General features: G+C 43.0%; 1 protein-coding gene across 4 annotated transcripts in view; it reads right to left on the bottom strand.

Moving 5' to 3' along the window:
* Window positions 1–341: 341 nt before the first annotated feature.
* LOC109866842 (ceramide kinase) overlaps window positions 342–20,515 on the bottom strand; it is a 32,263-nt gene continuing 12,089 nt past the window's right edge. Inside the window, exons 2-15 of one of the 4 annotated variants that reach the window (XM_031801428.1) lie at window positions 16,155–16,199; window positions 13,039–13,173; window positions 12,788–12,910; window positions 12,524–12,649; window positions 11,758–11,824; window positions 11,070–11,215; window positions 9,561–9,635; window positions 8,528–8,680; window positions 8,247–8,352; window positions 8,006–8,091; window positions 7,689–7,894; window positions 7,388–7,599; window positions 5,946–6,020; window positions 1,175–1,354 (exon numbers count right to left, since the gene is read on the bottom strand). In XM_031801428.1, the coding sequence (XP_031657288.1) occupies window positions 1,264–1,354; window positions 5,946–6,020; window positions 7,388–7,599; window positions 7,689–7,894; window positions 8,006–8,091; window positions 8,247–8,352; window positions 8,528–8,680; window positions 9,561–9,635; window positions 11,070–11,215; window positions 11,758–11,824; window positions 12,524–12,649; window positions 12,788–12,910; window positions 13,039–13,173; window positions 16,155–16,199 (1,646 nt within the window). In that variant the 3' untranslated portion in view covers window positions 1,175–1,263. Of the gene's footprint in view, window positions 6,021–7,387; window positions 7,600–7,688; window positions 7,895–8,005; window positions 8,092–8,246; window positions 8,353–8,527; window positions 8,681–9,560; window positions 9,636–11,069; window positions 11,216–11,757; window positions 11,825–12,523; window positions 12,650–12,787; window positions 12,911–13,038; window positions 13,174–16,154; window positions 16,200–20,515 lie in introns of all 4 variants that reach the window. The other 3 variants (XM_020455705.2, XM_020455704.2, XM_031801427.1) reach the window with 3 other exon arrangements.

Genomic DNA, 20,515 nt, shown 5'->3' with positions numbered 1-20,515 from the left:
AATTATCTACACTATACTAGCTTATTTCATCACAAGCTGAAATCAGGCAAACTATTCATTTTAGCAACCAGGAAATGGCAGAGCGATATCTGCAAAGTGCAATGTTAATAATCATAGGTTCCTGTGTGCGTTTGTGAATTAGCGGGATTTGATTATGCCTAATATTTCTAGTCTCCTTCAACCCCTTTGTGAAAGAGCCTATAATTCTGCTATGCAAAACGACCTCAAGCCTCTGACAATGTATTATTGCATCAGTGTTGGAAATTAATGTTCTGCAAACCATCATTACATTGGCCGATTGCAGCAGGCATAACACAGTCAATAACATATCCACACAATTATTCAGAGGTTTAAATACTCTTTATGTAGTCATTTCTTAGAATGTTCCACTTTCAACCAAAATAGACAGACCTCCACATCATTCTTCATATACTCAGCAAAAAAAGAAACATCCCTTTTTCAGGACCCTGTCTTTCAAATATAATTTGCAAAAATCCAAATAACTTCACAGATCTTCATTGTAAAGGGTTTAAACACTGTTTCCCATGCTTGTTCAATGAACCATCAACAATTAATGAACATGTACCTGTGGAACGGTCGTTAAGACACTGACAGCTTACAGACGGTAGGCATTTAAGGTCATAGTTATGAAAACTTAGGACACTAAAGAGGCATTTCTACTGACTCTGAAAAACACCAAAAGAAAGATGCCCAGGGTCCCTGCTCATCTGTGTGAATGTGCCTTAGGCATGCTGCAAGGAGGCATGAGGACTGCAGATGTGGCCAGGGCATTACATTGCAATGTCTGTACTGTGAGACGCCTAAGACAGCGCTACAGGGAGACAGGACGGACAGCTGATCGCCCTCGCACAATCCCTCCATCAGTGCTCAGACTGTCCGCAATAGGCTGAGAGAGGCTGGACTGAGGGCTTATAGGCCTGTTGTAAGGCAGGTCCTCACCAGACATCACTGGCAACAGCGTCGCCTATGGGCACAAACCCACCATCGCTGGACCAGACAGGACTGGCAAAAAGTGCTCTTCACTGACAAGTCGTGGTTTTGTCTCACCAGGGGTGATGGTCGGATTCACGTTTATCGTCAAAGGAATGAGCGTTACACCGAGGCCTGTACTCTGAGGTGGGATCGATTTGGAGGTGGAGGGTCCATGGTCTGGGGCGGTGTGTCACAGCATCATCGAACTGAGCTTGTTGTCATTGCAGGCAATCTCAACGCTGTGCGTTACAGGGGAGACATCCTCCTCCCTCATGTGGTACCGTTCCTGCAGGCTCCTCCTGTCATGACCCTCCAGCATGACAATGCCACCAGCCATACTGCTCGTTCTGTGCGTGATTTCCTGCAAGACAGGAATGTCAATGATCTGCCATGGCCAGCAAAGAGCCCGGATCTCAATCCCATTGAGCACGTCTGGGACCTATTGGATTGTGAGGGCTAGGGCCATTCCCCCCAGAAATGCACTTGCAGGTGCCTTGGTGGAAGAGTGGGGTAACATCTCACAGCAAGAACTGGCAAATCTGGTGCAGTCCATGAGGAGGAGATGCACTGCAGTACTTAATGCAGCTGGTGGCGACACCAGATACTGACTGTTACTTTTGATTTTGACCCCCCCCCTTTGTTCAGGAACACATTATTCCATTTCTCTTAGTCACATGTCTGTGGAACTTGTTCAGTTTATGTCTCAGTTGTTGAATCGTATGTTCATACAAATATTTACACATGTTAAGTTTGTTGAAAATAGCATCTTTTTTTGCTGAGTTTACATATCCTTAACATCTTGAAACCTGCAAGATCACAGAGGGGGTTTCTGTTGTGTGCTTGTTTAGGGTTTTATTGGTAAAAACATACCAATAAATCAGGATATCAGTTGTAACCTAACGAGAGTGTGCTGTGTGTGTGTGTGGTGTCATTACTCACGCACTGAGAACCCTTACAAGACAGAGTTGATCGGTGCTACGCAGTGCTGAGCCTCCTCTGCCATGCTGTGGCTGCATTTACACTACACTTCCCACAGCGCTGTATTGACACCACACACACACTCCTTAGGGATGACGACCAGGGCCCCACAATTTCTAGTGGAGTAATGGCCTCTCAGACACACGCTCACTGCTCTCCCCTCCATAGGGGAGCCGCACTCTGCTACAGTCAGCACTCCTATAATGTAAAGTGGGTCGGCATAAATGAGGGGGGCACCTCCAAGATTAAGAATGCAGCATTAAGAGTGGCTGATACAGAGAGTTTCTAATGGGCCTGGAAGTGAACCAAACTGAATGGGTGCCTAGTGCTGGTGGAGGGGTGGATGTCACAGTGGATGATGAATCAGCGTAATTCTGTTCTGCCGAGCTAAAGCTAAAAGGAACATGGATGGATGGACGACCATCTGCCTGATGGCTGCCTGGTGTACAATTCAGAGAGGAGAGTGCATGGTCAGAGAGGAATTGTGCAGCCAAGGAGGATGCCAAAGTAAAAATCATTGCACAATGAGTCACCGTAGCATACAGTAGAGACTCGTATTTTGGTCAGATGGGGGAAAACAGCCTTGTGGTGTTTGCTAGTCACTGTTGTCACATTCATGTTCAGCAACTGCTACATGAGTTCTAGTCTGCAGCAGCAAGACCAGCGTGACAGTGTGGAGGGCAGTGACACCCAGTACATTGTTTGATATAGTCCCAAAATGTTTTCCATGTCAGATGCAAAACGCATCATATCGGCTGTATTTCTGTATTTTGAAAGTTATACATCTTGAAAACTTGATTGCTGACATGGAAAACATTGAGACAATATCAATCAATGGACTAATGAAACAAATGTCAAAAGATAGTTTTTGGGTGGAATTTCCCTTTAACTGCTATACCTCAGATATCAAGGAATCTAAACCTGGAATGACAATGCCGCAAATGGCAGAGATCGCTTGGTAAAATGTGCCTAAAGCCACTATTTCTATGGTAACAAGTCACACGTTTTAGCGCATACACTGTGTTGACGAGCTACATTGTTGATTTTTCAGCATCCCATGAGAATCTTGCCAGTCTGGACATTTTGTGTACCATTAGAATTGGTGATGGTTTGTTTCATGTCTCTATTTTTTACCCCAACCAGCGATTCACTTCCTCATCCTTGTTGTGCAGTACAGGAGCTCTGAGAAAGCTAAAAAAAAATGCTCCAAAAACACCCAAATAAGTCCTTTTAGAATCCGGAAAGCTCCCAGTATAGTGAGGTCTTTAGAATTTAAAACTGTTCAAGGTGTGGAGAAATGCTGTATGGAAAAGATGACGTGAACAACTTCTATTTTTAAAGATTTATTAGACAGACATATGGATAGAGGGGAGACGGACACGTTCCTCTAAGAGATTCGCAGAAAATCTACCACCAGAGGAGGGGTTGATTAGACTACACATTTGAAACATCTTAATCGCTTAAGGACACCATTGGCCAATTTTATGGCTCAAAGGCCCAGATACCAGTTGCTAAGACCTGCTTTAGTGACTTATGGCCTTAATGAGGGTACCTAGAAGCCAACTGAATATAACGGCGCGGAAAAGATTCGGAATGACAATTACATGTGTACAATATCTAAAGACCTGCATTACTATACTGAGAGCATTGTCGTTTAAAAGACTACGTATTTGGAGCATTTACTCATGTTTTTTTCAGAGCACCCGTATTGCACAACGAGGATGAGGAAGTGAATCACTGTTTGGGGTCTCTCACAAACACGTGAAATCGCAAAAAAAAAAAAAAGTGTCTGGACCCTTCTAGAACATACCATTTACATTCGAAATACAGATTTGTTTGTAAAAAATAATCTAACTTCTCCTTTAAAGGTAAGAGTCTGGCTGGTATCTGGTACCCCTAGAGCAGTGTTTCCCAACTCCTGTCCTGAAGTACCCCCAACAGCACACCATTTTGAAGGAAAAGCATGCATAGCTCCACACAAATCTCAAACCATGCAACTTCTAGTGGTATTGCAAGCCAATATGGTTATTTGGGGGGGAATTGAGGTGTTTGATGCACAGGAATTCTAAGAATGTTAGGTGAACAAAAACAAACCGTTGTTCTAATGATAACACGGATGCATTTGCCGTTGGTATGAAGATCGCGTAGCAGCATGTTGCCTAATATATGTAATTTAACTTTCATTATATACACCTAAATCATATTGCAGGACATCGCTCCTTTTCTGACGACTGCTTTATTCCCGCTACGCAACAAATATTAGGCTACCATTTATCCATCACTCATTCAAAAGTAAATAGACCAGTAGCCTATATGACAGTATGGGTAGGCCACAGTATTGCTTTGTGACAGGAGCGAGACACAATAGCCTATTCATCTCAGAGCCTATACCAAGGCAGGAGATTGTGTTTCTATCTTCTATTGATAAACAAAATATTCAACAACAATTAGTATCTTACATAGAAGTGTGGGCTGTAGCATTGACTTTTAAATGGTTTGAATGGACAATCAATCGTGCAGTACGTGTGGACAGTGTTTGGCACTCGCTATAGGAGGCATAGGTCACTGCAAAATATATATATTTAAAAAATATATTTAAAAAAAATTTCTCGCACATCTACAGAATTGCGATCAAAATTGCTATTGCGATTTCTTTTTGAAACAATCCTGACCCAGCTCTAGAATCTCCAAATCATACAGCAAATGTGGGAATTTTTGTTACCATAAAATGTGAAAATGTTTTCCAAGTCATGTTTTAGTGCTCGTTTTCAAGCCCACAAATATAGTATTGTTTAACAATCACAACATGCGTATGTATATGTTGTGTGTGACAGATATAGTATGGTTTAACATTCACAACATGCGTATGTATATGTTGTGTGTGACAGATATAGTATGGTTTAACATTCACAACATGCGTATGTATATGTTGTGTGTGACAGATATAGTATGGTTTAACATTCACAACATGCGTATGTACATGTTGTGTGTGACAGATATAGTATGGTTTAACATTCACAACATGCGTATGTATATGTTGTGTGTGACAGATATAGTATGGTTTAACATTCACAACATGCGTATGTATATGTTGTGTGTGACAGATATAGTATGGTTTAACATTCACAACATGCGTATGTATATGTTGTGTGTGAAATTCTAGAATCTCCACGTACCTCAGAACTAAGTAAGACATGTATGCACGGTTGATAAATGAGGCCCCTGGTTCAATTGTCAAGGGCTTGATAATTAGTTGACAAGTAGAATCAGTTGTGCTTGTTCGGGACCACAATAAAAATAATGTACTGCTGGGGGTACTTGAGGACTGGAGTTGGGAAACACTGCCCGAGAGAGTTCTCTGGTTCACCCAATATCCGATCATCAATACATATGTATTCAAATTCGTGCTGTAAAAACTTCTAACAAGGCATTGCTTATAAGGTCAAAACGCATACGGCCTATTTGAAACAAAAGTGCAAGCAGCTAGCAAAATTCAAACATCCTCTAATTAAATGTTTTCTCTAAATGAATAAATCAACTAAACCTAACAGTTATTCGTAATTTGGAGCAGCATACATTGTAAAACGTGCAAAGAGGAGTTCTATAAATGTTGAACAGCATGTTAATTGCTAGGTTAACATCGCTCGATTGAAAAAGGAGAGCGGAAAAGAGCTACATTCAATACCGCTTTAGTATTTTCATGATTTCTTCTTCAGTATAGTGGATGTGGATGGTGAACCTCTCTGTAAGTGTACCATCAACAGTACTCTTTGACCTGTGAACATGTGACCTCTAAAATGTGGCAGACAAACAAAAATGGCCCCAGAAAACAGATGTCTGAAAGACCATCAGAAAAAGTTAGGGCACAGGGGTAAGGATATGACAGCAGTAGCCTTTGAAATACAGTAGGACTGTTCCAGTGACTTTGATAGGGTAGGGCAGCAGTGGGGGGGGGGGGGATCTATACTACACACGGGCTGGGAAGGTCCTCAAACACAGGCTGCTCTTCGATCCCTCGCACAAACAGCTTGATCAACTGGCAGTGCACTCTGGAAGAGCAGAAGACAAATGAGATATTGTTTTAAGCAAACAAAAGGCAGGAAATCAAATCAAATGTTGATTTTCTGCACTGCACTTTCAGAAGTGGGTTACAGTTCATTCGGAAAGTATTCAGACCCGTTGACTTTTTCCACATTTTGTTACGCTACAGCCTTATTCTAAAATGGATTAAAAAGTCCCCCCCCCCATTAATCTACACACACTACCCCATAATGATAAAGCAAAAATAGCTATTTTCAGGTCTCTCCAGAGATGTTCGATCGGGTTCAAGTCCAGGCTCTGGCTGGGCCACTCAGGGAAATCCAGACGCTTGTCCTGAAGCAACTCCTGCATTGTCTTGGCTGTGTGCTTAGGGTCATTGTCCAAATGGAAGGTGAACCTTCACCCCAGTCTGAGTGCTCTGGAGCAGGTTTTCATCAAGGATCTTTCCCTTGAACCTGAATAGTCTCCCAGTCCCTGCCACTGATAGAAATCCCCACAACATGATGCTGCCACCACCATGCTTCACCGTAGGGAGGGTGGCAGGTTACTTACGGACTTGATGCTTGGCATTCAGGCCAAAAAGTTCAATCTTGGTTTCATCAGACCAGAGAATCTTGTTTCTCATGGTCTGAGTCCTTTAGGTGCCTTTTTGAAAACTCCAAGCGGGCTGTCATGTGCCTTTTACTGAGGAGTGGCTTCAGTCTGTCCACTTTACCATAAAGGCATGAATGGTGGAGTGCTGCAGAGATTGTTGTCCTTCTGGAAGGTTCTCCCATCTCCACAGAGGAACTCTGGAGCTCTGTCAGAGTGACCATCAGGTTATTGGTCACCTCCCTGACCAAGACCCTTCTCCCCCGATTGCTCAGTTTGGCTGGGTGGGTCTTGGTGGTTACAAACTTCTTCCATTTAAGAATGATGGAGGTCACTGTGTTCTTGGGGACCTTCAATGATGCAGACATTTTTTGGTATCCTTGCCCCGACACAATACGGTCTCGGCGTTCTACGGACAATTCTTTCGACCTCATGGCTTGGTTTTTGCTCTGACATGCAATGTCAACTGTGGAAACTTATATAGACAGGTGTGTGCCTTTCCAAATAATTTCCAGTCAAATGAATTTACCATAGGTGGACTCCAATCAAGTTGTAGAAACATCTCAAGAATGACAAATGGACATTTTTGGTTCAGATTTTGCGAACATTTCTAAAAACCTGTTTTTGCTTTGTCACGATGGGTTATTGTGTGTTGATTATTTTAAAAAAATCCATTTTAGAATAAGGCTATAATGTAAAAAAATGTGGAAAAAGTGAAGGGGTCTGAATACTTTCCGAATGCACTGTATATTTGCACAACAGGTTATAGGGAGTGGTTACACACCCGACTTCAATGGCAGCATGAGGGAGGATCTCGCCGTCACAGTTCCAGCTGCTGTAGGCAGGGCTACAGCTGCAGGCCGGGTGGTCTCGGCAGATCTGGCTGAAGAGCCTCTTGCCATTCTCCCGCAGGTCCAACTCGGAGTCACTCTGGCAGTAGCGCGGGGTGAAGCGGAAGCGCCGCACACGGTGCACTTCTACAAAGGTCATGTCAAACTGAAGGGAAAAGAGACAGAAGTGGACCCGGGTTGGAGTAGCCATAAAAAACATGACATCATTGCAGTAGACCCACCCAGTGTGGTTACCTGGTCGTATTTGCTGGTGTGGCGTAGCAGGTGGCGCAGGAAGTTGAATCGAGAGCATTTGCGTACGAGGATGAGGTCGGTGGTGCCGTCAGCGAGGTGGGCAGCGGGGGACAGGCCCTTGGGGCTACGGGGACAGGCACAGCTCATACTGGCCGCGTTGATGGCCAGGAACTTCCCTCTGATCACCCGCCACCCCCCTTTGTATTCTGGGAGCAGAAATAGAGGGTGGTGCTTTTGAAGTACATGGTGGTGGTTTTTGTAGAGACCCATGGTGCGTTGGCTTGAGGTCATATGGGTGTTCAGGCAGAAATACTTACCACTGTCTGAAACATCTGGATCAGTCTCGCAAATCTCTGGGGCATCCTCGGAATACAGCTGTCCGTTGTGTTGGCATATGAAGCACCTGGAACTCAGGGATGGAGTGAGGACAGGGGAGAATGGAGTTGGCTAGCCAAATCTAGATGATATTTACATAGACAAACATGTGGGTATAATACTAAACTACACAATTGGTTGTGGATATTATTGGACAGGTTGCATTTGTACAGTAGTACATACCCAGCTCTACACCTGGTCTTGTCTCGTGGAGTTCCCAATATGTCCGTTGCTGGTAGAAAAGACACAGTCCCTTCATAGTAGTGATGTGTGAGAAACGTCTTAAAACCTGCAAAAACAATGGCACACGATATCATTAGCAACAGTCTACCGCAACAGTATTAAAAGTTTCCTAAGTGTTAAAGCTACTCCTCTGACCTACCTGAAAAGTCATATCATTAGCAACAGTCTACCGCAACAGTATTAAAAGTTTCCTAAGTGTTAAAGCTACTCTTCTGACCTACCTGAAAAGTCGTATCTGGCTGGTCCCATCCATCGTTTCCTTTCGCTGTCTGCCAGCATGTCGCCATAGAAACCGTACCCAAGCAGGGACACAGAGTACCTCAGGAATGTGTTGTTATGATGGACCGAGCACACGTCCATTGGCTGGGCATCTCCTGTGAAGAGACCACCCCCCACCCCCAAGTCTAGTATGAGTAATCCTCCACAGATGTGTGTAGTACAGTGTCCTACACAGATGTGTGTAGTACAGTGTCCTACACAGGTGTGGTACAGTGTCCTACACAGGTATAGTACAGTGTCCTACACAGGTATAGTACAGTGTCCTACACAGGTATAGTACAGTGTCCTACACAGGTATAGTACAGTGTCCTACACAGGTATAGTACAGTGTCCTACACAGGTATAGTACAGTGTCCTACACAGGTATAGTACAGTGTCCTACACAGGTATAGTACAGTGTCCTACACAGGTATAGTACAGTGTCCTACACAGGTATAGTACAGTGTCCTACACAGGTGTGACGGATTTGTGTACTTTTACTATAAGACATACACACCAGTGGAGGCTGGTGGGTAGAGTTATAGGAGGACCAGCTTATTGTAATGGCTGGAATGGAATAAATGGATCAAAGTAAAACATGTGGTTTCCATATTGTAAATGAGCCTGTCCTCCTATAGCTCCTCCCAACAGCGTCTACTGATACAACCCACCCACATGCGCTCAAACTCACATACATGCCTACACACACCTCCAGCAGTTTCCTCTCATCTCAAAACCATTGAATAAGTAGGTTACCTGCTGCCACTTGTTGGTCAGCTGAGTGTGTGGTAGGGTTAGCATAGAAGTAACAAATGTGACAAACATTTCTATGCACAATAGAGTCCTGGGGAATTACCTGGAATGGTGATAAAAGGTGGCTTATGCTACTTATCGGTGCAGCGTAACTTACGTTACTTCCACTTCCTTTAGAGTCACTTTTAAAGGCATTTTAATGGGAAGTGCTGCCAATATTTCAATATGGACAACTGCACTCACCCACTATGATGTGTAAGGCCGAGGTCACAGGGTCGTTGATGCCTACAGTTGCATAGCAGATGCAGTCCGTTGAACCTGGATAACACACACAAACAACGGAACCTGACTACACAGGAAAAAAAAGAAAAAGAACTCTGCAGTGTGCAGGACAGAAAAGTGGAACGCGGAAATCAGCACAGATAAGATACTGTAGTGTACATGAAATGGAACTCATCGTTGACGTATTCGTTTGTAAACAGACAACACAGTCAGGTCAAAAACTGTGACACGATAAGATGGGACATCTTGTCAACATCAGTTATTGATAGCTTATGACGTGATCATTGCCAGGGCCGGTCCTGGCCGTTCTGATGCCCTAGATGAGACAAAAATAATTGCTGCCCCTGCAAGAATAGTCCCAGTAAGCAAAATGACGTAAAAAACATGTCTAAAATATGTATTCTTCCAGACATGGAAGGTAGGTTCAATTTCAATTCTGAATGAAAAGGTGAACATTTTTATTTTCCAGGCATTGAAAAGACATATTTTACAGACAATGAAAACAGGTTCATTTCTGAATTAAATTTGAAAATATGTCATTTATAGACATCTATGTTTAGGCCAAAATCTGAACCAAAAATCAACGTCGCCGGTCGGGACTGGAAAAAAAAAGAAGTCCAAAAGGTGTCAGCATCGTACTGTGCTTTACTGAGGTATAGCCTACAACATGGATGGACAACTACAGTCCTCAGGGCAGGAGTAGTGTCACTTTTTGCCCATCCCTAGTCAACACAGCTGGTGAAACTAATTGCATTCTAAACTGAAGATTATGATTAGTTGATTATTGGTGTCAGTTGTGTTACCTGGGGAAAAAGTATGACACAATCAGGCCCCAGAGGATTTACTGCCCATCCCTGGCCTAGTGTCGCTTGAAATACAATTTATGTGGTAGGCCTACAGTTTGTAAAACACCAAAAGAAATAGAAGGCCGGACCCCCCAAAAAAACGTTGGCGTCAGTCAGTGCTTACTGGGGCGTTGTCTACCATGTCAGCCCACAATGGAATGTCCATCCATGTGGTAAGCCTGTTATCTCCAGCCTGTAGGCTACAGAAAAAGCCACGTACTATATCCGCTACATAATTTATGTTATATCCTTTTTTTGACAGAATGTTGGTGGAGTGCCGCAGCAATGTGTCTCTCCAACAGCACCCTGGCGAGGCAAGCTGGGAAAGGACAAGATAAATATTTTGCATCCCTGCCTTTGACAAAGTGGCCACTACTTATCATAGGGCGGCATCAGCACTCACCTAAAAAACAAACATGCCACTGGTTGAGAGAATTTGTCATTTCTGGGCAAAATTATGAGCGGTTTTATGTGTTGTTGTAGGTGCATCTTGGTCAGTTTGGCTCAGAAATGTCACCCTTGTCAATCTGCCACCATAGGCAGCCGTCTAATGCTGCCTAATGAGCCGGCCCTGATCATTGCTGTGTCAAAATAGTGGTATGTGTGCGAGTGTGTATGCTCTAACCTGCGGGTATAATGCCGATGCGCAGAGTACAGGGTACCAGCTTCTCCTCCGGGCTGTTCTGGTCCACGCCGTTGTCCCTCTGGGTCCGGGAGACCAGGCCGTGAACCATTTCACTGAACATGCCGTCCCCGCCCACACACACCACTCTGCATAGAGGTCGAAGGTCAGGTCGCACACAGAGGTCAAAACAACAGCACAAATGTTTTTGTTTACTGTTTGAGAGGAAGAATATACTGGGCCTGGGGTGGTTTTTAGTTCAACTCTGAATATGACTGATGTTTGGGCTGAAAACCAGAATACAAAGAGGGGCTTCCCAAACAAGGACATTGAGAACCCCGCAAACCGGGAACATCTAGTTAGGGTTTTATTTAACATTAGGATGACAACATCCCAAAAACATTCAGCTAATGTTTTAGTTTATTTCAGAAAATGTTAAAAAAATGTAACATTTCCACAACATATGTAAAACCACCACAGAACGTTCCCTTAATGTTCTTATTAAGTTTCCAGGTAACGTACCAGGTAACAAAAGGTTTCTTGGGAAAGTTCTTGCAACATCAGGCAAATATTTGTATACAAACATTGTATAATCAGCATCCCAACTGGACAGTTTTTGTGTTATTAGTTCTGGGAACATTCACAGAACCAAATGTTGGTTTGCTGGGAAATGTCTCAATCCATGACTCACCCATCATATTTCTTCAACTCAGCTTCTGTCCTCAGGTGGTCCCTGGCATGATTGGCATGCTCTGTAACTATGACAACCAATGACAAGGAAAGCGTTAGACATCTCAGCATGCTTTACATTTTTCATTCAAGTGCTTCCTGTAGATGGGATACACTTGAAAAGTTATGATTTTAAATCAATATATTGATTTAGGTTTACTACAAATCGACTCGATGATATCACTTGATGGTTTCATAATTTGCACTATAATCTGCAATATTTTGGATTTTGGGAGTAATCCTTCACTAGCTTGGAGCAATATATTGAATAAGCATTTTCCATAAATAATTCGAGCCACAAAGCAGCAATTTACCTTCTCTAACCAATATAACAATGTGTAGCTAAAGGAATAGTTTGTTTTCATGATTTCGTAACCATTTTAGATTTATATGTTTCTTAAATGCTCAACTATTAATATCTTGATATCAACCCAAGCTTCTATACTGTTGAAAATACAATTGGTCATAATTTGTGACAATGAAATTACGATGTCCATAGTGGTTCTCCAGTCTGAGAAGTAAAACAAATGTAAAGTAATCCAGTATTCATTGACCATCATCTTATCCATTAAGGAACATGGCTGATGGATGGCGGCCGTAAATTATGTCACAATCATGTGCGACTTGAGAGAGCTTGTGCCCATTTGCCTACAGTGAGAAATGTGACTTGGCCCATAAAGACTCCATCTGTTATTGAAGCATGTTTAATGTTGTTGGCAGGAACTCACCAATCACGTGCGTGGAGATGGAGGCAAGGGTGAAGAGAGGGGCGACTTTCTGCTCGTAAATACGTTCGCCTTGCTGCTTGCCCCCATAGGGGTTGATGTACACCAGCAAATGCTTGGGTCTGCTGGCTGAAAAAAGTGAAAGATGTTACTGGTTTTTCCAGAGAGAAGGGCATAACAGTACCGACTGAGGCCCATACTCATTTCTGACTTAGCCTCGCAACTAGACTTCACAAAGCAGAGAGTCAGTAATAAAATCAGCCATACTCAATGCTGTGAGCTGCTCTCTGATGGTCTGGACCCACTGCTGACACAGCGCCCCCTCGAGGCAGTGAAAGGTGACGTCACTACACCGCCAGCGGTGCTGCCACGCTCTCTCCACGTAGGACACTGTGGCAGGGGGACACAAAGGCAGTGACGGGAGAGAGGCTTAACAGAACATAGGATTTACTTTGCAGTGTCATCTACCATATTGAATCCAATATCTGTAGATTGCTCAAGATCGTCAACATTCTTACCTGTGAATGCATATGGATAGGCCTCGGTCGATTTCTGAGGCATTTTCTGCCACCTGCCGTCATCTTTCGTCCCGCAGTCCACGTCGAGCTCCCTGACTGCTAGGATCTCAGACACTGACACACCGTGACTGGTACCTGTTGAACACACACCAAATCAATCCGTCACAATGTGGTAGGAACCAGTGATATACCCTTTATAAATTTAATTCTTAGAGAAAGGGAAAAGCACACGCAGACAGATAACTGTGTGCCAGGATAATCTATTTTCAAGCCTTTTTTTTTACCATCCCAGCCAAACAAACTGGTGAGGCAGTATCAATTACAGCTTGGATAGCTCTATTCTAATACAGTTTAGTGGGTTGAAATGGGAGCTTTAATGGACTAATTAACAGTTGGATTTCAACATTAGGGTGGAGCTAGTGTTGGGCCGAGAAGGCAGGGAGTGGAAGAGCCATTAGTCTTGTATGTCTGACGACCATCATAGGAAACACTATTGATGGATAATAACATAGCAGACGAGATTATTTGAAGGCAGATTAGATCTTTCACTATAGTCCAAACAATACCATAGTTAGCACAATGCCTACATTAATGGTGCCTCTTATTACCAGCTTATGGCCCTTTCCCGCATCATCATTATCATGATCCGAGTCTGCATTCAGCTCAGTTCTAGAACAGCTCTATAGGAAATCAGAAACACCTTTCCTGCATCATCATGATCATGATCCGAGTCTGCATTCAGCTCAGTTCTAGAACAGCTCTATAGGAAATCAGAAACATTAATGACCTCTGAGTGACTTCTATGTTCATTATCCATAAAATGGCCTGTTTGTGGCACAACGGAGGCCATAAGAGGTACATTATAATAAAAATACAGTTCATTTATGCCTGCATACCACAACCCAACTAGCTGAAATCGAATGCCGTTTGTGTGCTGAATGAAGTCACTTTTCAGCTATCACGACCTGTTTATGACATGTCACTACGATGACATTGTCATATAGTCTTTGATGAAAGTCTCCCGTTGCCGGAAGTGACAAAAACCCCCATTGGCTGAGTAGTGAAAATAAGAGGCCCCTACAGAGGAGAGGGATGGTGCAGTGACTTGGCTCAACAGGCTGCGAGGCACTATCCGTGTACCTTTACACACAAACCTGAGGACACGGATTATGTGACGAGAGGCACGGAGGGAGAGGGGTTTTTTGGAGAGGTTGTAGTGTGAGAAAGAATTAAATACACAGATGAGTATGGAGAGACTTCAAAAATCCTGAAGCCAATGTCATACAACATTCATGGAAGAGATACGTGCACAGGTGTCAGTTTAGGATTCAGGCCAGGGTGCTAAGACACAGACCGAAGCGACAGAGACACTTTTTATGTGTATCAGTTTTTCTTGGCACAAACTCAAGGTCACGAGCATAAAACTGATCTGGTTAATGATTACCTCAAAGCGAGACTCAGTTGATGGTACTAATCCTGACAATGTCTCCCAGGACCTAACTGAGAAACACAACGATAACAACATGCTCGGAAACAGTCTCCAGAAAGAAATTAAAAATGAGGAAATCTGAGATTGATTTACCAATGTTTGGACTTCTTGAAGAATATAATGTATAAATGACTAACGAGCTTAGTTCAACTTCAAAACATGGTTTAAACTTTTGATCTCATGGATGGTCGGTCTTTGCATCCATAATTCCAGCCCCAACCCTCAGCTGTTTTCCAAAACAGTGATCTTTTGATCTCATGGATGGTCAGTCTTTGCATCCATAACTCCAGCCCCAACCCTCAGCTGTTATCCAAAACAGTGATCTTTTGATCTCATGGATGGTCGGTCTTTGCATCCATAACTCCAGCCCCAACCCTCAGCTGTTTTCCAAAACAGTGTTAATGAAACTGAAACAATAGGAACCATTTCTGTCTGGGCCTAGACACACAGCAGTGTATGTATGTATGAATCACTGGGATGATGCCCCATTCCATTACATACCTTATCCACTGAGGGTGCAAAAGCCTCAGTGAAATCTCACACTGTTGCACAATGGGATGAAAATGCTACACAGTAGCAGGAGGCAAGAGCAATACAAAAGTGGAATGACATGATAAATATCAGTTTATATTAGCACGAGAGAGACAGAGCTCTAATAAGAACAAAGGATAATTCCCTCTAAAATTTTTACTGCTGTGGTTCACGGGCCATAAGGGTGCCAGTAAAGTAACGCCGGAGAGACACTAAGTATCACATTGGTCACGTTGCAATGCACAGCCTATTCACATTTAATGATGAAGCAAAGTGGCAACAGGACACAGGAGTGTCATTGTTCTGTTTGCTACAGGTTGTTAACAACAGATGGCTCTCCTACCCCGGTGGAGGTACGGAGAGCCCAAATGAAAACCATACATCCACTGTGATGACTCAGCAAATTGTAGGTGTTAAACACACAAGACGGAAAGCACATGAAAGCACCCCCCCCCCCCCCCCCCCCCCAAGATCTAATGTCTCCAAGTTGAAGTTGCGGCATCCCTTTCACAAACCAAGTCAGGTCAAAGCACTTCGGTCAGAGAACATTTTATGTTCACAAGGTTCCCCCTTTTTCAAACAAACGTGTTGCAGAGAACATCGCGCCACTTTTCTTTAGATATTGTACCAACACATCTCCCTAGGACTTCCTTGACCACACGTTTTGTACATACTTATTAAAGGTTGTGAACGTACTGAGCCATTTATGATGTGGGTGTGTGATTCCCTGTGGGAACATCACTGTTGACTAAGGGCAAGACATAACAGCACAATCCACTACAGCTAGGACCACTAGTCACCACGACACAAGCAGCTAACTGTATTTGATGTAGGCCTACATAGGCTAAATAGGATGTAAGGGACCTTTTTGCGATGACTTTGAAGTCATACTCGTCAAGCAGAACTTCAAAATCCAGCATGAATCATAGCAAATGTTTTTAAATTTCATCTCGCCAACTTTTCTGTCTTCTAAATCTGATCTGATCTGATCTAGAGGAACCCCATCAAACACAGCTGGCAAAAGTGCTTCAAACTACTCACTCTAGCGAACACATGTCACCCAATTCTTTGACCACATTGTGGTAAGTGCTCCTACCTGACTCTCCTTTGTCTCTGCGCAGAAACTTAGGAAAACAGAAACCTGGAAGGGGAACAGTGTTATTGTGGTTGGTTGCACCAAGATGAGCAAATGCTTGATATTTATTTATTTTGCTAAATAAAACATTCAGAACATCCTGCTTTACAATTCAGGGGAGTTCAAAGTTAAGTAAGCGTTTTTTCCTCAGTAAACCACAACAATGGCACCACAATGAATTAATTGGAGGCCAAGATGCAGCAGATTTTGTTACTGAAGTCAGTAGTGTGTTCGAGGTATAGAGCCAGCATTTGATTAAGCAATCTCTACTCCAAGATAAGGTCTTGTGTCATTCGATCCCTTTCAGAATGGGAAAAAAATAATCCTATGAGAAATGCGTAGAAATGCATTTACCCTTTAGGCCTTTTGTGAAAAAAAGTTATTTTATCAAAGACTTCATTCCCCTTCATCTGGAAAGATGATCATTTCAATAACGCTCCTTGCGATTGCTCATTTTCAGGCGTTATGTCCTTGAAACATCCAGATATCTCTGAATTGGATGCTCTTTTTACAGCTCCTGAAATGAATAGGCTCGACTCCAAAGCCCATCCATTGTGAAATAAATGGAGAGACCTTTGACAGCCTCAAGATGTAAGATGGCAGATAGAAGGCATCCAAAGAACTAACACGATACGGGGAGGCTACTAGATCTCTACACAGATCTGGTGCCTTCAGAATGTATTCACACACCCCTGGACTTCTTCCACATTGTTGTGTTTCAAGCTAAATTTAAAATGGATTACATTGAGATTGTGCCTAGGCCAGCGACACACAATACTCCATGTCAAAGTGGAATTATGTTTCTACCTTTTTTACATTTTTACAAATGAGTCAATAAGTATTCAACACCTTTATGGCAAGCCTAATAAATAAGTTCAGGAGTAGAAATGTGCTTAACAAGTCACATAATAAGTTGCAGGCACTCACTCTGTGTGCAATAAGTGTTTAACATTTGAATGATTACCTGATCTCTGTACCCCACACATACAGTTATCTGTAAGGTCCCTCAGTCGAGCAGATTCAACCACAAAGACCAGAAAGGTTTTGCAATGCCGCACAAAGAAGGGGACCCATTGGTAGATCATTAAAAAAAAGCAGACATTGAATATCCCTTTGAGCAAGGTGAAGTTATTAATTACACTTTGTCACTACAGAGATAGATGGCTGTGATAGGAGAAAACTGAGGATGGATCAACAACATTGTAGTTATTCCACAACACTAACCTAAACGACAGAGTGAAAAGAAGGAAGCCTGCACAGAATAAAAATATTCCAAAACACACATCCTGTTTGCAACATGGCACTAAAGTAAAACCACAACAAATGTGGCAAAGACATTAACTTTATGTCCTAAATACAAAGTGTTATGATTGGGGCAAATCCAACAACACACCACTGAGTACAACCCTTCATATTTTCAAGCATGGTGGTGGTTGCATCATGTTATGGGTATGCTTGTCATTGGCAAGGATTAGGGAGGTTTCCTTGGATAAAAATAAACAAAATAAAGCTAAGCACAGCCAGTATCCTAGTGGAAAACCTGGTTAAGTCTGCTTTCCAGACAAATTCACCTTTCATCAAGACAATAACATAAAACACTAGACCAAATATACACTGGAGTACCTTACCAAGATTACATAAAAAATTCATGAGTGGTCTATTTTTGACAGAGCTTAAAAACAATAATATGCTAATATTATACAATCTAGGTGTGCAAAGCTCTTAATAAGATACTTACCCAGAAAGAGTCACATGTGTAATTGATGGCAAAAGTGATTTTAACATGTACTGACTCAAGTGAATACGTATGGAAATTAGCTATGTTTACATTGTCAATAAATGTGTAACAATTTCTAAAAACATGTTTTCACTTTGTCATTATGCACTATTCAGAGTAGATGGGTGAGACAAAATAAATATGCAATAAATGTTGAATTCAGGCTGAACAACTTAATGTGGAATAAGTCAAGGGGTATGAATACTTTCTGAAGGTACTGTATATCTTCCACATAAGAAGCCATTACATAAGTATTACAGGATAAAATGTGTAACTATGATAATTTACAGCTATTGCTTTAACAGATAAGATGGCACCAAAGAGGATGGCTGACGTTTTACATGCACCTAACCAATTGTGCTATTTTGTTTAGTTTGTGTGTTTGTAATTCATTGTTTTACTTATTTTGTACATAATGTTGCTGCTACTGTCTCTTATGATCGAAATAACTCACCACGAACTGGAAGAAACTTTTTCCTTTAACGAGTCCGACGAGATATACTGCTCTCCCGGGAACAGGAACAAAATCCCCATTTTTTGTGAAGAAAAGAGGACGCAGATCGGGCAGCTTTCTGAGAATCCGTAGGCGAGCGAGTAAACTCCCACTGCCATCCATTCTACTTGCTAACATGCAATCATTGGAAAATACGATTATCCTGACATTAAGAATATTATTCGTAGCCATCTATTTACCACCACAAAACAAAGCTGGCACTAAGACCACTCTCAACCAACTCTATAAGGCCATAAGTAAACAAGTTAATGCTCTCCCAGAAGCGGCGCTCCCAGTGGCCGGGGACTTTAATGCAGGTAAACATCAGTTTTCCACATTTTTACCATCATGTCACATGTGAAACCAGAGGGAAAAAAAACTCTAGACCACCTTTACCCCACATACAGAGATGCATACAAAGCTCTCCCCCACCCACCATTTGGCAAATCTGACCATAATTCTATCCTCCGGATTCTTGCTTACAAGCGAAAACTAAAGCAGGAAGTACCAGTGACTTGCTCAATACGGAAGTGGTCAGATGACGCGGATGCTACAGGACTGTTTTGCTTCCAGACTGGAATATGTTCTGGGATTCATCCAATGGCATGGAGGAGCATACCACCTCAGTCACCGTGCTTCAATAAGTGCATCAACGATGTCTTCCCCACAGTGACCGTATTTACATATCCCAACCAGAAGCCATGGATTACAGGCAACGTCTGCATCGATCTAAAGGCTAGAGCTGCCACTTTCAAGGAGCAGGACACAAATCCGGATGCTTATAAGAAATCCTTCTATGCCCTCAGACGAACCATCAAACAAGCAAAGCGTCAATACAGGATTAAGATTGAATCCTACTATACCGGCTCTGATGCTCGACGAATGTGGCAGGGCTTGAAAACTATTACAGACTACAAAGGGAAACCCAGACACGAGCTGCCCAGTGACGCAAGCCTACCAGACGAGCTAAATGCCTTTTATGCTCGCTTCGAGGCAAGCAACACTGAAGCATGTACGAGAGCACCAGCTGTTCTGGATGACTGTGTGATAACGCTCTTGGTAGCCGATGTGAGCAAGACCTTATAACAGGTCAACATTCACAAAGCCGCGGGGCAAGATGGATTATCAGGACATGTACTCAAAGCATGCGAGGACCAACTGGCAAGTATCTTCACTGACATTTTCAACCTCTCCCTGACTGAATCTGTAATACCTACATGTTTCAAGTAGACACCATAGTCTCTGTGCCCAAGGAAGCGAAGGTAACCTGCCAAAATGATTACTGCCCTGTAGCACCCACATATATAGCCATGAAGTGCTTTGAAAGGCTGGCCATGGCCGACATCAACACCATCCTCCCAGATACCCTAGACCCACTCCAATTCACATACCGCCCCAACAGATCCACAGATGAAGCAATCTCAATCGTACTCCACACTACCCTTTCCCACTTGGACAAAAGGAACACCTATGTGAGAATGCTATTCATTGACTACAGCTCACTAAGCTAAGGACCTGGGACTAAACACCTCCCTCTGCTACTGGATCCTGGACTTCCTGACCCCAGGTGTTAAGGGTTGGCAACAACACATCTGCCAAGCTGATTCTCAACACTGGGGTCCCTCAGGGGTGTGTACTTAGTCCTCTCCTGTACTCCCACAACTGCGTGGCAAAACACGACTCCAACACCATCATTAAGTTTGCTGACAACACAACAGTGGTAGGCCTGACCACTGACAACGATGAGACAGCCTATAGGAAGGAGGTCAGAGAACTGGCAGTGTGGTGCCAGGACAACAACCTCTCCCTCAATGTGAGCAAGACAAAGGAGCTGATCGTGGAATACAGGAAAAGGCGGCCCCAACAGGCCCCCATTAACATTGACGGGGCTGTAGTGGAACGGGTCGAGAGTTTCAAATTCCTTGGTGTCCACATCACGACTGTCTTGATATGTTTAGACCATGATAGTTCGTTGGTGAAGAGGGCACGACAAAACCTTTTCTCTGTCGGGAGACTGAAAAGATTTAGCATTGGTCCCCAGATTCTCAAAAA

This window comes from Oncorhynchus kisutch, linkage group LG22, assembly GCF_002021735.2.
Source record: "Oncorhynchus kisutch isolate 150728-3 linkage group LG22, Okis_V2, whole genome shotgun sequence".
NCBI classification, from domain to species: domain Eukaryota; kingdom Metazoa; phylum Chordata; class Actinopteri; order Salmoniformes; family Salmonidae; genus Oncorhynchus; species Oncorhynchus kisutch.
The sequence above is the reverse complement of the archived record's forward strand: the minus strand, read 5'-3'. Positions and strand labels throughout refer to the sequence as shown.